Here is a 16,268-nt window from a genome sequence, read left to right as displayed (position 1 = left end):
CGGGGGAGATGAGTCAAATTTAGTCTTTACGTGCAAATTAAAGTTAGGTTTGTCTGCATGACTCTGAATTGCAAGAAAGTATATTGCAGACGATGCTATGAGTAATGGAGAATCACGGCTCTTATTAGAACTTGAACATTCCTCTTTTAAGGTAGCGTGTGATCTGTCAATATATATTTGATCACCAGAGTGTAAGGTATCGTGAAGTGATGCAGGTGTGCCAGCAGGATACTTGAAAATTGTGGTTTAATTGTTTGAAGAGACTGGGAAACCAGTAGATTAGTGCAAAACTCAACATAAATCTGACCCCTCTCAACCTAAGAGTTGAAATATTTTAGTTAATTTATGGTATTTTATGGAAGCCCAGATGGAGACCTTAGTGTCTGTATTTCCTGAACCCAGGACCTCTGTACAGTCGACGAGATTACCCTGAACTCGGATAACCAGTGGTGATTGATCTTGAGCAAAAGACATAGCCCTTGTGTAAAAGCTGGATACCTGCTCCCTGTATTGAAACAAAAACATATTATTAAAACGCCTGCACACGCATAAATCCGATACTCATAAATTGTTTAGGTGTGTGTTGTCTAATCAGGATGCTGTTCTAGGTGTAAATCAGGTTTCCACATAATCCCAAGTTCGCGATGTCTGATCCATGGAGTTTATTCGTATCAGCAAGTGGATATTATATCTAATAAAGACTGGTTGGAAGTTCGGCAGTTTGTTTGTTGATACTTTGACAGTGGCACCGAATGAAGCAGGGAATGAAGCTATACCGATGACGTAAATTGGCAACAATCGCCCCACGCAATAACTCATAGCAGCATCGAGACGCTACTGGATATTGAACGAGAATACCACTGGAGCTATGGACTCTAATCTGATGAAAAATGCTTTTCACTTTGTAGGCACGGGTTTGTTAGAAATAGACCCGGCAAGATGGGATTGTTGTCGACTGTTGACGATCAACTACCCCGGCTTTTCTGAGATATATCCCCTGTCAGTATCAAATGTAGCCGTCATCGAATTCGAGATTCCACATCAATTGTTACTGCCCCATTTGATATGGCAGTTTTGCTAGCTCATCCGCCCACGTTGAGCCTCATGTCAGGTAGGAACAAACCCGGAAATAGTGGGGCTGCGGACTGTTTCCTCCCTGGTGTAACGGCCTCCAAACAAGGATCGCGATCGCATCTGCAACACTTCTTTCTTGGAAATTTGAGCATTCTGATAGGTCAATCTTGATTGTGCTTGACGAAACATGACGACTTTTCCTCAACATTTCCAATTCTGCTTTTTCCGAGGAGCGGGGGAATATCGGACGGGTGACGTAAATCCAACGTGGTTATGAAGCTGTACAGAATTATATAAGAACCCGGATCGTTTTTTCCTGCTGAACGGCGCGCACACTCTGTCAACTGTTAACAAATACCTACATCGACATGACCGAGCAAGTTACAGGAGCTATCAAGCACGCAGTCATGGGTCACAAGAACGACAAGATTGATCAGCTCAAGGCCAACATGGTCGAGCCTAACGAGAACTCCCGAATCACCTCCGATTATGGTGTCAAGCAGAACAACACCGATCACTGGCTGCGCGTAGCAAGTGAAGACCAGACTGGTCCCTCGCTGTTGGAAGATGCTTTCGGCCGAGAGAAGGTGTGCCACCAAAACCGAGCATTATATCTTGATCTCATTCTAACCTTCTATTACAGATCCACCGATTTGACCACGAGCGTATCCCCGAGCGTGTTGTCCATGCACGCGGTGCTGGCGCCCACGGTACCTTTAGACTCTTCGAGTCAGCCGCCGATGTTACCAAGGCTGGTCTCTTTACCGACACATCTAGAGAGACACCCGTTTTCGTTCGTTTCTCGACTGTTCTTGGAAGTCGCGGCTCTGCCGACACTGTCCGCGATGTTCGTGGTTTCGCCATCAAGTTTTACACCCAAGAAGGTTTGTACCACCTCTTCATCAATACGCTTGTGAAATAGTCAGCTAATAGTCTTCAGGCAACTTCGATATCCCCGGGAACAATATCCCCGTCTTCTTTATCCAGGATGCTATGAAGTTTCCTGATGTTATTCATGCTGGAAAGCCAGAACCAAACAACGAGGTTCCTCAAGCGCAGTCTGCCCACAACAACTTCTGGGATTTCATGTTTGAGCACCCAGAGGCGACTCACATGCACACATGGGCCATGTCTGACCGAACAATTCCCCGATCCTACCGCATGATGCAAGGTTTCGGTGTCAACACCTACACTCTCGTCAACGAGAAGGGCGAGCGACGATTCGTCAAGTTCCACTGGACACCCGAGCTTGGAGTCCACTCGCTTGTCTGGGATGAGGCTCTCAAGCTTGCTGGCCAAGATCCCGACTTTCACCGCAAGGACCTTCAGGAGGCTATCGAGAACGGCGCTTTCCCCAAGTGGAAGTTTGGTATCCAGGTTTTGGACGAGTCTCAGGAGCACGATTTTGACTTTGATATCCTCGATGCCACCAAGGTTTGGCCTGAGGACCTCATCCCCGTCCGATACATTGGTGAGCTCGAGCTGAACCAAACTGTCGATGAGTACTTCACCCAGACCGAGCAGGTTGCTTTCTGCACTAGTCACCTTGTTCCTGGTATTGGACACTCAGACGACCCTCTTCTCCAGGGTCGAAACTTCTCTTACCAAGATACTCAGCTCAGCCGACTGGGAACCAACTGGGAAGAGCTCCCCATCAACAAGCCAGTCTGTCCTGTCATGAACTTTAACCGTGATGGTGCCATGCGACACACCATCACCAAGGGCAAGGTCAACTACTGGCCCAACCGTTTCAGCCATCAGCCTCCTGCCACAGAAAGCGAGGGTGCCTACGTCGATTACGCTGCAAAGATTGTCGGCATGAAGCAGCGAACACTAAGCAAGAAGTTCAAGGACCACTTCACCCAAGCTCAGCTTTTCTACAACTCTCTTTCCGAGATTGAGAAGTCTCACGTCCAAGCTGCCTACTCCTTTGAGTTGGACCACTGTGACGAGGCTATCGTCTACGAGCGTTTGACTGAACGCCTCGGTGAAATCGATGGCGATCTTGCCAATACTATTGCCGAGATGGTTGGCGGTAAGAAGCCTGCTAACCCCAAGCCCAATGCCGGAAAGAAGGCCAAGAATCTGAGCCAACTTGACTTTGTCCCCGAGACTCCTACCATCAAGTCTCGACGAATTGCTATCATCATTGCTGACGGCTATGACCCTGTCGCCTTTAACGCGATGTACGGTGCCATCAAGGCTCAGAGCGCTCTCCCCTTTGTCATTGCCCCCCGCCGAGCACCCATCTTCTCTGCCGCTGAGGATTCATCATCGTCAAAGGGCATCTTCCCCGACCATCATCTCGAGGGACAGCGTTCTACCATGTTCGACGCCATCTTTGTCCCTGGCGGTGCCAAGTCCATCGAGACTCTGTCCAAGAACGGTCGTGCCCTGCACTACATCCGTGAAGCCTTTGGCCATCTAAAGATCATTGGTGGCACTGGTGAGGCCGTTGCGTTCATCAACAAGGCGATCCAGCTTTCCGAGGTGGCTCTGTCGTCTACAGATGGCAGTGGTGTCGTTGATAGCTATGGTGTCGTTACTCTCAGGAATGCTTCACCCGACACCCTCAAGGAGATTGTCACCGTTGCTTCCGACGCCAAGGGATTCCTGGAGAAGTTTGTCTACAATGTCAGCTGCCATCGCAACTGGCAGCGAGAGTTGGATGGTCTCAGCACCATGGTGGCGTACTAATGAATTTACGGAAAGATACCTTTTTAATGAATGTTGAGATTGCTGAGTTAGTATATTAATAATAACAATTTCGTATAAAGTTTTGTCTCGCGACTGGTCTGAAGCGATGCAAGCTCGAGTTAATTATATCGTGATGCTAGCCATACTAAATTCACCAGTGGATTGAGGACAAACTTCGCGATACGGCTAGAAGACCATTTTAACAACCACTGGAATATAATAAAAATAGCCTCAAATATTGCTCCCGATTGATATACTACAATTAAATGTCTTGAGTTCTTTTTTAATCTGTTACTTGCCGGTTTCTCGGCAGAAGCGGCCCCAGTTTCGACGTCATCAGCGTCATCGACAACTGCATCATTCCCTGCTCAATCTGGCGTCACTCAAAGAACACAAGCACAATCAGTGAAATCTATCAGGATTTAAAAGTATACAGTGACCAGTATTCTCGTCTCTTCCATCTCATTCCCATCCCAATTAAACCGCAAAGATGCCTGGAGAAGTGATCGACCGACCAAACCCTGCTCCATTGGACAGTTCGCTTCCAGATGCGGTCCTGGACCTTGCAGCAAAGGCGCCGAAGAAACAGCTAGACAAGAAGACCACCCAGTCGCTTAATGATTTTCAGCATGCGGCGTGTTACATTGCGGGGTGTAGGTTATTGTCAGGGTATCGTTGTATAGAGCTAACATGAACATCTAGCTATGATCTTTTTGAGAGATAATGTTTTACTTGAGAGAGATTTGACGACAAAAGATATTAAGCCTCGTTTGTTGGGTATGTGAACCTTCGTTCTTGATGGTATCCGACTAACGTCCAAAGGACACTGGGGAACATGTCCTGGTATCATTCTTGTTTGGTCTCACCTAAACCTTCTTATCCGCAATCATGATCTAGAGATGATCTTCGTCATTGGGCCCGGTCACGGCGCTCCTGGTGCCCTCGCATCACTCTGGCTTGAGGGATCTCTTGAACGGTTCTTCCCTCAAAAGTATGGCGTCAATAAGGATGGCCTGCGAAACCTCATTACCGGATTTTCGGTTCCTGGCGGCTTCCCTAGGTAAGACATGTTCTACTTTTGAGTCACAACCAAACTAATTCGTGTAGTCACATCAACTCTGAGACACCAGGATCCATCCATGAGGGTGGTGAACTGGGTTACTCTCTAGCTGTTTCATTTGGCGCAGTCATGGATAACCCAGACCTGATTGTAACATGCCTTGTTGGAGATGGCGAGGCTGAGAGCGGTCCTACGGCAGCGTAAGTCACTCCTAACGAATAATTACATCTGCTAATTGTGTAGTGCCTGGCACTCTATCAAGTACATCGATCCTGCCGAGTCTGGAGCCGTGATTCCCATACTCCACGTCAACGGCTTCAAGATCAGCGAGCGTACCATTTTCGGATGTATGGACAACAAGGAGCTTGTCAGTCTATTCTCCGGCTACGGCTACCAGCCAATCATCGTGGAAACCCTCGAAGAGATCGACGCAGAGCTGTCTGGTGCACTCGAATGGGCTGTCAGCGAGATCAAGAAGATCCAGAACGCCGCGCGAGACGGAAAGCCTATCGTCAAGCCTCGCTGGCCCATGATCGTTCTCCGAACACCCAAGGGCTGGACGGGTCCCAAGAAGGTCGACGGAGAGTTTATCGAGGGATCCTTCCGCTCACATCAAATTCCAGTTCCCGGAGCAGGTCAGGACGAGGAGCACGTCAAGATTCTCCAGGACTGGTTGAAGACTTACGACACGGACCGCTTACTCAAGGATGGTAAGCCTGCAGAGAGTATCACGGACATCATCCCTCAAAGGGACGAAAAGAGGCTCGGACAGCTGAAGAAGACATATGACCCGTACCAGCAGCTACAGCTCCCTGACTGGAAGTCCTTTGGTGTGGAAAAGTTGTCGGAAAACAGCTGCATGAAGCAGGTTGGCAACTTCTTGAACCAGGTCATCAAGGAGAATCCCAAGAGCTTCCGTATCTTTTCTCCCGACGAACTGGAGAGTAACAAGCTTAGTGCGGTGTTTGAGAACACTGGGCGAAACTTCCAATGGGACGAATTCTCTCGTGCTCAGGGTGGTAGGGTTATTGAGATACTGTCTGAGCACTGCTGTCAGGGATGGATGCAGGTAAGAGTTGCGAGAATACTAGATACATCATCTTTGCTGACTTTTGTTAGGGCTACACACTTACTGGCCGCACCGCACTCTTCCCTAGCTACGAATCCTTCCTTGGCATCATTCACACCATGATGGTCCAGTACTCCAAATTCAACAAGATCGCTCGCGAGACCAACTGGAGAGGCGACCTCAGCTCAATCAACTACATCGAGACCAGCACCTGGGCGCGCCAGGAACACAACGGTTTCTCACACCAGAACCCATCGTTCATCGGATCCGTCCTAAACCTCAAGGCCGAAGCTGCGCGTGTATACCTACCTCCCGATGCCAACTGTTTCCTCAGCACTATCCACCACTGCTTAGGCTCAAAGAACTATGTCAACCTCATGATTGGCTCCAAGCAGCCCACCGCTGTCTTTTTATCCCCTGACGAAGCGGCAGAGCACTGCAGAAAGGGAGCTAGTGTTTGGGAGTTTGCATCCACTGGTAGTGGAAAGGAACCTGATGTCGTGATTGCCGGTATTGGTGTCGAGGTGACTTTTGAAGTTGTCAAGGCCGCCGAACTCTTGCGCGACTGGATCCCCGATCTTAAAGTCCGCGTCGTCAACGTTACCGATCTCATGGTCCTCGCCGCCGAGTCGCGCCACCCTCACGCCCTCAGCCGAGCCGACTTCTTCGACATGTTCACCGAAGACAAGGCTATTTGCTTCAACTACCACGGCTACGCCGCCGAGCTCCAAGGTCTTCTCTTTGGACGCCCCGGTCTGCACCGCATGACAGTCGAGGGATACAAGGAAGAGGGTAGCACGACTACGCCTTTCGACATGATGCTTCTCAACTGGGTTAGTCGATTTGACGTTGCGAAGCGGGCGCTCAAAGGCGCTGCCGAGACCAACGATAAGATCAAGGCTAAGCTTGACGAGACGCTGAAGAAGATTGATGATCGGGTTGAGGAGGTTCGAAAGTATATTGCTGAGAATGGCAAGGGTAAGTTGTCTCGAATTATTCTACGGTGCTCAGTACTAACAGATCATCAGACCCTGAGGACTTGTACGATATGCCCAAGTTTTAGACTTGTGAGATGAGATAATAGAAGCGGAATGGGGATTATTCTTTCACGTTGTGTACTTATCTAATACTATAATAAAAGTTCTGACATGCGCCGTCGACATGGCCTAGATGGCTACTAGGTGGCAGAAAGGTTGACCTCTTGAGCCTTAGGGTATAAAAATAAGTAGTCTAAGAACCCTAGTCTAAGCATCATAAACTGATCTACTGATTTCGTCTCTTATGCTGTTAGCGACCAATGTTTTGACACCCTGAGGGATGGGTTCTTGGTGGTGATGAGCACAGCCAATCAAATGGCTCGAATCGACTCTTTGTAGACCATTCGGGCAATTTGTATCTCATGGTGGGTCATAAACAACTGGAGAGACTCAGGCCTCAGGGTATCAGAAAAGTTGGCTGCTGGAAGCATAAGAGACGAAATTAGTAGGTCAGCTTATGCGATTTAGATTAGACCCTTTAGGCTATTTATTTTTGTACACTAAGACTGGGAGGTTAACTTTCTGCTGCCTAGTAGACAAGACACAGGACCAGAGAGTGACTACTGCAGACAGTGTTTTAACAGAGAATGTTTCTTAATCTCAAACTACTCTAAGAAATACTGCTCCATGAAGAGCCCCCGACGTTGGCATAGTTCATTCAAGTATGCCATACAACAACAGGTTCATACTAATGTGATTGTTTACAGAATACAATCCTCATCGTTCATCCTGTTGACAACTCAGAAGCTCCTGTCTGGCAGACCGAGTCCTCTGGCGTGGCCCAATCCGTTGCCCAATCCGTCAGTATTGGGTAAGTTAGCCCAGGCGGCTTCCTAGACTGCGCCGTTGTTTGGTGGACTGTTTTTCGAAATGGACTTGCGCGGCAGTATGTTCCTCACGTAAACCTCGGATGATTTTAAACCGTATACTGGGCTTCCCGTCATGTTGCCCAGGGACAGATTTGATGAAGTCCGCTTGATCAGATGATCCACGACCCTATCATGGAGGTCCTTTGTAGCATGGTCATTTGTTTGGCCATTTGTTTGGTTATTCATCTCGTCGAAAACCCCATAGCTGTAAGGGTTGTTCTTCTCTGATACCACAGGACGGCTTTTGGATGACCCGGCCGTTTTCTTTTCCGTGATTTCGGATTTACCATCAGACTTTTCTTTAGATTCAGCAGAATCGCGGGTGATATTAGGCGGAGATGCAGGTTCGGACGATGGCTGTGAGGCAGGATCGAGCAATGCCGGCCATATATGATCGGGCAATACCTGTGAGACAGGATCGGCAGCTGGCGCGGTAGCTAGCTGTGCGGTAGCTAGCTGTGCGGTAGCTAGCTGTGAGACAGGATCGACGGGATCGACGGGACCGGCAGGATCGGTAGCTTCGAGGAACTCCTTGATTTTATCCTTGCGGGTATGCTCAAAGGCACTGTAGTAAAACAACTGATAACGATCGTGACGAATCTGCTCTCTGGTATGAGTCTTACGCTTCCTGTTCTTCATGTCAGCCACCACACCAAACTGTGCTAGTTTTTTCGAGCAGCATACAGCATCTTCATCTCATGAGCTTCCCATAGGGCTTCGACCTTGGTTGCGGTGGCAAGCGCTACCCGGGCATTTTGGTATGCCTCTCTGAACTCAGGTCGGACCAGGGACAATTCTTGATAAATCTGAGATGCCTTTTCTGCATGATTGACACCGAAGGGGTACAAGCCAAGCATTGAGTGGAGAGGAGCGCGGTGGTACACTGTGAGGTCAGATTGATGGAGCAAGAGATCTTCGGCCATGATTTGAGCTGTTTCAAGATTTCCTGCTTTGAAGAGTTCAAAGACGTAGTTGATTCTGGAATCTGCATCATCTATTGTGGTTTGATACCCAGGTTAGAAGCCGTCCATCGCAATGTGATCGACCAAACTTACTGGAGAGCTGACGGGTAGAAATGGCAGGGGTGCTGGGAGCCCACTCAGTGTCCGGCATTCCTAACTCGTAGGGGCACGCTTCGCGTTGCTCCTTGCTGGGTGACTTGCTGGGTGAAGTACGAGATGACTGGGCGGGTCGTCTGGAGGGTGACCCAGCGGGTGATGTGAAGTAGGGAGACATGATTGTAGTGATGATGACCAAAAGTGAATCAATGGGTACTAACTTGATGGAAGTTGTGTGTTAAATAGAGAATTGAAAGAGGGAGCAGAAAACTTAGAGGTTTGAGTTTTGTATTCTTTCATTCCCAGTGAATTTAGGAAGGAAGCTTCTCCAGACGAGAGATTCTGATTGGTATCGTGAGTGCCACCTTCCTTTTGTTGATGGCCTCAGGGTAGCAACGAGACGCCACTTTCTAGGCAGCCTCTTGAAAAGAGTTTATTGTGGCTCCAAGGTGACTCCTGAATGTACACGCGGACAGTAGGAAGGTTCATCTGAATGCGATAATATTGTCTAAACTTTAGTATGTGCACCTAAACTCCAAGGCTCCCAGTTTAACCAATTATTTACTCAGCCCATCAGACTCAGGAGGTCCCTTGTACACGTGTCTAGCATGTACCACGTACCAAACCGCCGAGATGGCCATGAAACCGAAAAAGACCACAACGGCATAGTTCATAGTGACTGCGTTGACAGGGATAGCAACAGGAAGGGTAAACAAAACCATCTCAAAGCAAATCCATGCTAGAGCTATAATGTTGATGATCCATCCGAATCGGTTTCCAAATGTCCAAGGAGCCGTGTTGACGCCAGCACGACGGGTAAGCATGGAGAGAGAAATAGGGATTGCGTATGATGCCGCAAGACCAATGACGCCGACGGCGATAAAAGCGTTAAAAGCGGAGCTTGAACCAAGATAAATAAGACCGAGAAGCATTTCGACGACTGTGGTCAAAGTAAGAGCCATGATGGGTGTGCCGTGGCGCTTGTCAACCTTGGACCAAACTCTGGAAAGAGGAATGGCTCTGTCGCGTGCGAAAGCCCATGTTGTTCTAGAAGCTGCGACGGTGATGGAGATGGAGCAAAAGAGTGTCACGATAAGAACCAGGACGATAAGCGCCATGGCGCCGGCTTTACTGCCTGTGACTCGATAGAAGATAACGGGCAAGACTTGGCCGAGTGGTGCTTGGAGGAGAATTTCCAAAGGAGGAAGGGTGGCGCAGATTGGGATGACCTGGAAATAGTTAGTGGCGGTTAAACAAGAGATGCATTTATAACTTACAAAGAATAGACCTGCAATGCAACCAACAGGGACGCAAAGAGCCATGGCTCTAGGAAGCTTGACGGTAACATCGCCGCATTCCTCAGCCATAGATGTGATCATACCGATAGCAGAGAACCTGCAACATATTAGACCACCACTAAACACCATCTAGAAAGGAGACTCACGCATAAGCAGAAGGCAGAGCTCCGACCCAGAACCCAAAGTTACCCCATCCTGACAAGTTTGGATCAAAGTGTCCCTATTCCACAGTCAGTTTACATGCATCACATCACAACTTCAATACTCACAAGTGTGTAATCCGGGGAGTGCCTCCCATCCTTTGCCTCCTTTGATAGATAAACACAGGTAATAAATATGGTAATACCCGTGAAAGCAGCACAAAACGTATCAACTGCTGGAAGAAATTTGTTTCCAAAGGCGACAATAACCCAGGTAAAGACACAAAGACCGTAAAAGATGAGCACAAGCTTCCATGGCTGCCATTCATAGTCGGGAAGGAAGATGCTGATACCGCCAGCAAGCAGCGAAGCGAAGCCAAAGTTGACGGATAGCGTAATAGTCCAGTTTCCAACAAGCCATGTCCAGCCGGTTATAAATGAGAGAACTGTTCGGTATTGTGGTGAGGCGATTTGGAAGGACCAGTAGTAAGGGCCGGCGGACGTGGGCCATCGGGCAGCGAGTTCGCCGAGAGATATAGCGATGCATTCGTCGAGGATACAAACAATGATCCAACCGAGAAACATGGAGAGTTGACCACCGCCATAAACGGAATTGATAAGAGGTGCGCCGAAACCGTACGGAATCTAATACGTTTAGTGCAATGCCACCAATTTGAGACAAACAAACTCACGGCAGCAATTGCTAGCGATTGAAAGAGCAGAGTGAACATGGAACGATTCCTTTGGAGCTCAGGCTTGTAGCCCAAAGCTGTGAGATCAGCAGCATCGCCGCTTTGAGAAGCCTGCTCAACATGTTTAGGCTCTGAATAGCCGCCAACGCTTCCTTTGTCTGAAGCCGGACTCATATTGATGGAAGAATAGCACAGTCGAGATGTGTTAGAGAGCAGAACCTGTCTGGGACGGGAGAAAGCGTGTCTCTGGACAGGATCGCGTTGTATTTAAATTGTGACGCCTCCATTGTAGTTACACCAACATGGGTTAGAGTCAATGAGATAGTCTGCGCCTGTTATCACGAGCTTCCTCGTCACTGCTGGGATAGCTTAGCTCCAAACGCCCCCATTGTTTTCCCCGGATTCTGGACAGGAGATTTTTACCTAGAGGGTGTTAGCCTGAAGAGCTATCGAGGGTAGGTTTTACCCCGCTCTGTGGTGTTGAGCCAATTGATGATGCTGGCAAGGGTTGGTGAAGATCCTAGGTCGCGGTAACTCAGCCCTGATATGGAAAGGCGTCGTTCTGGCAGGCTGTCTGGTATGTATGCTACCTAGGGCAGAGATAAGGAATCAGATTACGGGCAGTACAACAGTCGAGATGGTAGCGGAACAGGATATGTTGGTATCCATGCCCGAAAGGGGAAATGGAGTTGACCATCGCCGACTCATCCGTGGGAGTGATATGGGAGATCAATGCTTGCTTAAGGCAAATGTCTAGTCATGCAATTGGGTCCTTATCACGACAGTCGCGTTGAATTCATTATCAGGTCCAACCGAGGAACCAAATATGGTATTGTCTCACTATCATCGTGTAATCAGATACCCTGCCGTAACTCCCGTGTCAAGATAATAGAACCAACATTTAGGCCGATCAAACCATTGAAACCTATCCACGATGATGTTTCGGCTCTATCAACATCAATAACTATTCAGCCATCGGGTCATTGCTCCAGACTTGGGATCTCTCTTATCTACCTCGGCGATTCAATACGGAACTCACTCTTAGACATAGCAATGGCTGAAGACATCCAATTGACTGCGAAAATTCAAGATAAGGATGACCAAGTAAAGAGCTAAGCGAAGTGGACCGTGTTGCTGGTCCAAACCGTCGTCGATATAGGGTAACAAACAAGGTCGCTTATTCTTTTACACTTCCAACTCAACAGCCACAACAGGACATGTTTCAACCCTTCACTTTGGTGACGACCGTTGTTCGTGTCGTTTCAATATGTTCCTGGCGCTTGTCATGAAAGAGGAACACTTACCGTCGATGCCCGTCTTGGCATGTCTCCTCGCCAAGATTTCCCCACGATCAAGATCAGCCACGAAGTACGGGCTGAACAACGACGAAACCATACCCAAACAAGACAAAAACTCCCGGCTACTCTGTACTATCTTGGAGTCCTGCGGGATTTGATAGCGAGTTGCTGTGACTGCTGTGTTCATGAGGTCTTATGACGACTGGTCCACTAGTTTGGACAACCCTCAATGGTGAATCACACCCTCATTGCCCTTGGCGAGCTTATCTTGGCTAAACATAGTCCATGCAGCTGGTCAAGATAATTTCCTCTTTCGTTCATGTTAACCTCGAGCACGCCTATCAACGAGCGCCAAGGCAGCGAAACACGTTGCCAACCGGTAAATGGAGATTGTGGCTTATCTCGTTGCATGGAAAGTAGGTAATTGAGCTACTAACAACATTTATTCCCAATTTAATAGTTCCTTCTATTGTGATTTGTAGAAATATACATTAATATCTGACTGGCTGCATCGTATACTCCAGCCCCCATTTACTTTTCCTTGCCCCCTAATCTTTATATCCAAGTTCAATATTGAAACCAAGAAGTGAAATGACGTGCAACTCAATTGCATCGTTGTTTAGTGTGTTCCACGGCCACCAGCATCATCAGTGTCCTTTTCGCCACGAATAACCTCACGAGTCTTGCCCCATTTGAAGTCATCAGAGTGGAAGAGAGAGTAAACCAGAATGATGATGTTCATGAACGGTGATGTGAACAAGTGCATAACGTAGCCCACAAAGTATTGCAATCGCTCGAGGTTGTTGCGCGGTAGCCAGAAGCCGATGCAGAAAGAGTAAAGCTGTCAAACATTAGTCTTGTGTAGCAATGGATGAGAGAGGGATGGAACTTACATAACGGAAAAACAAAACACAGATGAGACCCAAAAAGACGGGGTCTGACATGACTTCCTTACCACGCTTGGCAAACACCATAAGCAGCTCGACAAAGGCAGCGATGATGAATGGTGTGATGGCCCAGGTGATGACAGCGATGAGACTCTGAAGACGCTCGATAAGAATAATGCCAGGACGGAAGATCATGACAAACTCATTCGAGATACTGCCCAAAGCCCAACGCTTGCGCTGAGACAGAAAGACCTTCCAGTCCTGAGGCACAATAGTCATGGCCTTGGCACGAAGAGCCTGGGCGGTCTGGCAGCCAGGGAAGAGACTAAAGATGATTGACGCGTGGATACTGTCCTCAGAGTAGTTACCCATGATGTGCTGTGTCATGATATCGTTGGGCTTGGGACAGTAACCGAATCGCTCACGAAGAACAGCATCGCCAAACGTAGCTTCATCAACACGGATGAGTTGACAACATCCAGGAAGACAGTTGACCTTTCCAGTGATGCGTGACTGAAACATGCGTCGAAGACCCTGTGTTTGAGAGTACTCAACGGACTGGTACAGAGACCAGTAGCCCCAGTTGCTGCCGTCAAAGTCAACACAGACATGGCCGCAAACACCAACAACCTTGGGGTTCTTGCGAATCTCGACAATCATCTCGTAGATACAATCCTCGTCAAACACAGTGTCGGCATCCATACCACATAGATACGTGATATCGTCAAGACCAGCGTTGATAAAATTGTTACCAACGTACTCGAACAAGTCATTGTTGAACATGGTGACGACGTTCTCAGAGCGCTGCTTGAAGTGGTACAGAAGCGAACGCGCGAAGCAGAGACTGTCTCGCTTGCCCTGGTTGTAGCGCTTGCCGACAAAGACGTAGGGGATGCCCTTGTAGAAACCAGTCTGAGTCTTGACAGGCATGAAGAGGCCGTCGCGGGCACGGTATCCGTTCTCAAAGGTTCGTGATGGGCCTGGTTCGAGGATGTCTTGGAGAAGATACTCCTGTGTAGTCTTTTCCATGCCTGGGCCACGCACATTGCCGTCGACGACGATGAAGATGACACGAGGATGGTTGTCAATGTGCTTCTGTGCAATCAGAGAATCAAGAGAGCGCGTCAACTCTTCGTATGTCTCGTTGTAGCATGGCAATAGCAGGACCATCTTCTCCGGCTCAGCAGGAATGTTCTCCTTGGGTCGCCACCAGAAGCACAGCACACGCGTACAGAACCAGTGTAAAATGATACAGATACACATGAAGGATTGCAAGACGGTGTTGGAGCTGAGAAGGACGAGGAAGAAGTAGTACACCTGGTAGTACTTCCAACCGATATAGATGAGGGCGCCGTTGATACCAGCAAGACCGATGATGAGACTCCATTTCTGAAGACGGAGCATGCTCTTGGACATCTTCTTGAGTTCCTCATCCGAGTCCCAGCGCAGCTTGGCTTCTTCTTGCATGATGGATGAGGTGAAGGAGAGGTTCGATTCGTTGCCGTTGTTTGTGAGCCATGATGCGTGGGTCATGCCCGACATGGGGGTTTGCGCGCCGGGATGGAAGTCGCCATTGATGCCTCGAACGACAGACTACAAATTGTTAAAACGAATGAATTGTGAGTGTAGTTTATTTGACTTACAGAGTCTCTCGACAAGGTCCATCCAGGTCGAAGAGGGGCTGGGGGTACTTGGGGATAAGAGGTTGATGGCCTGGAGGAGTCTTCACCAGAAGACATGCCTGGAACGACAGGCTTCTTTCCCTGCTGGACAGACATGTTTCCTCTCTCCGAAGAGGAAGACGATGTCCTGTGTCCACTGATAGGCATTCGACTGGTCATGATGTCGACAAGAGGATCGAATCTGAAACGATTAGTGCATGAACAGTAGCTACATATGTAACTAACTCACTGGGAACGATATCAAGACTGTAAAAGCCAACGATAGTAACGAGAGACAATAGCGAGTGACAAGGCCAAAGACCAAGCAAAGGAACAATCCCTTCAACACTGATATCCAAGAAAAAAGACAAGTGAGTGATGAACTGAAGCCTCAAGAAAGAGAAACCAGCAGATAAAACCGGGGGGGATAATGAAGCTATAGCAAGATTCTCCCGTCTACTCTGTACCTTAGCAACCAAAGTAAAAGAAAGAAAAAAGTTCGCCTCCCAGATCGATCCCCTGTCTAAACATAAACAACAAAGCGCAATAATCAGGCCTCATCACACTAGCTAGTCGATTATTGTATGTACCTTGCCTACGGGATCAGGATGCGCCTCACCAAACTAACCGTTTGTTCCTAATTCTTTGCACATAAACTGTTGAACCTCTCTGGGGGAGGGGAGTGACTCCGCATAGCACGACAGCACAACAAAACGATACGATACGAGGGGTGTACCGGTCTCCCCGCCTGGGGACCCAATGCATCCGTTCTCAGTTCCCAAACTTGCTTCTCTTCCCCACGCCACGAAGCAGCAAGCAAGAACAACAGACCGCTTTACAAAGCAAGGTCTCCCAAAAGCGGGATATGCAACGACGCCTCTTACTCTGTCTAGCTGGAAGAGGCTTTTACGTCTCTCGGTGGTTGGAAAAAAGAACGTGCTTGGAGTGATAGGATAGAAACATGGGTGTGGTTGATCAAGTATCGGCGGATCGACGGAAACCCAACTGCACGATTCCTTGCCTTTCAGCTCTGCAGTCACAACTTCAGCTTACTCTATTTTTGACAAGAAAAAAGAATCATTCTTGCCAGGGTCAAGGTAGATTTTCCTTGGCTGGAGACAGTCAAGGGTGCTGGCATGTATGGGGAAAGAAAGGTACCCCTGGTGTCACAGCCGATCATTCTTTTCTTTTTGCCCGAACTCACTGTTTTGCCGGCTGTATATCACGGGTAAATTCCCGTACATCTCATTTACATGGTTATCCTATGCGCTGGCTCTGCGTATTTGCCAGGATAAAGCTTGTCGATAATCGCGATCTTTACTCCAAAAGACGCAATAATCAGCACGGGCTGAACACTTACACCAGACACGGGAAAGAAGGAACGGTAGTAAACTATTGATGTATGTACTATTGCCAGCTGTGAAATAC

The 16,268-nt window shown here is 48.3% G+C and overlaps 5 protein-coding genes across 5 annotated transcripts; 2 read left to right on the top strand and 3 right to left on the bottom strand.

Annotated features, from left to right (window-relative positions):
• Nucleotides 1-1,442: 1,442 nt before the first annotated feature.
• FPSE_01702 (uncharacterized protein) lies at nt 1,443-3,771 on the top strand (the record flags this gene model as incomplete). The annotated part of the gene is made up of 3 exons (XM_009254822.1): nt 1,443-1,661; nt 1,718-1,958; nt 2,015-3,771. 3 exons carry the CDS (start codon nt 1,443-1,445, stop codon nt 3,769-3,771), a joined length of 2,217 nt encoding a protein of 738 aa, XP_009253097.1.
• A 490-nt stretch (nt 3,772-4,261) lies between these two features.
• On the top strand, nt 4,262-6,963 carry FPSE_01703 (uncharacterized protein; the record flags this gene model as incomplete). Its single annotated transcript, XM_009254823.1, has 7 exons — nt 4,262-4,424; nt 4,474-4,548; nt 4,594-4,831; nt 4,879-5,031; nt 5,075-5,900; nt 5,951-6,878; nt 6,929-6,963. 7 exons carry the CDS (start codon nt 4,262-4,264, stop codon nt 6,961-6,963), a joined length of 2,418 nt encoding a protein of 805 aa, XP_009253098.1.
• Nucleotides 6,964-7,770: 807 nt separating this feature from the next.
• FPSE_01704 (uncharacterized protein) lies at nt 7,771-9,042 on the bottom strand (the record flags this gene model as incomplete). The annotated part of the gene is made up of 3 exons (XM_009254824.1): nt 7,771-8,434; nt 8,491-8,800; nt 8,862-9,042. 3 exons carry the CDS (start codon nt 9,040-9,042, stop codon nt 7,771-7,773), a joined length of 1,155 nt encoding a protein of 384 aa, XP_009253099.1.
• Nucleotides 9,043-9,421: 379 nt separating this feature from the next.
• Nucleotides 9,422-11,168, bottom strand: FPSE_01705 (uncharacterized protein; the record flags this gene model as incomplete). The annotated part of the gene is made up of 5 exons (XM_009254825.1): nt 9,422-10,093; nt 10,142-10,259; nt 10,309-10,382; nt 10,432-10,947; nt 10,995-11,168. 5 exons carry the CDS (start codon nt 11,166-11,168, stop codon nt 9,422-9,424), a joined length of 1,554 nt encoding a protein of 517 aa, XP_009253100.1.
• Nucleotides 11,169-12,911: 1,743 nt separating this feature from the next.
• On the bottom strand, nt 12,912-15,020 carry FPSE_01706 (uncharacterized protein; the record flags this gene model as incomplete). The annotated part of the gene is made up of 3 exons (XM_009254826.1): nt 12,912-13,133; nt 13,186-14,772; nt 14,823-15,020. 3 exons carry the CDS (start codon nt 15,018-15,020, stop codon nt 12,912-12,914), a joined length of 2,007 nt encoding a protein of 668 aa, XP_009253101.1.
• Between the last annotated feature and the right edge of the window lie 1,248 nt (nt 15,021-16,268).

Source organism: Fusarium pseudograminearum, chromosome 4 (assembly GCF_000303195.2).
Source record: "Fusarium pseudograminearum CS3096 chromosome 4, whole genome shotgun sequence".
NCBI classification, from domain to species: Eukaryota; Fungi; Ascomycota; class Sordariomycetes; order Hypocreales; family Nectriaceae; genus Fusarium; species Fusarium pseudograminearum.
The sequence above is the reverse complement of the archived record's forward strand: the minus strand, read 5'-3'. Positions and strand labels throughout refer to the sequence as shown.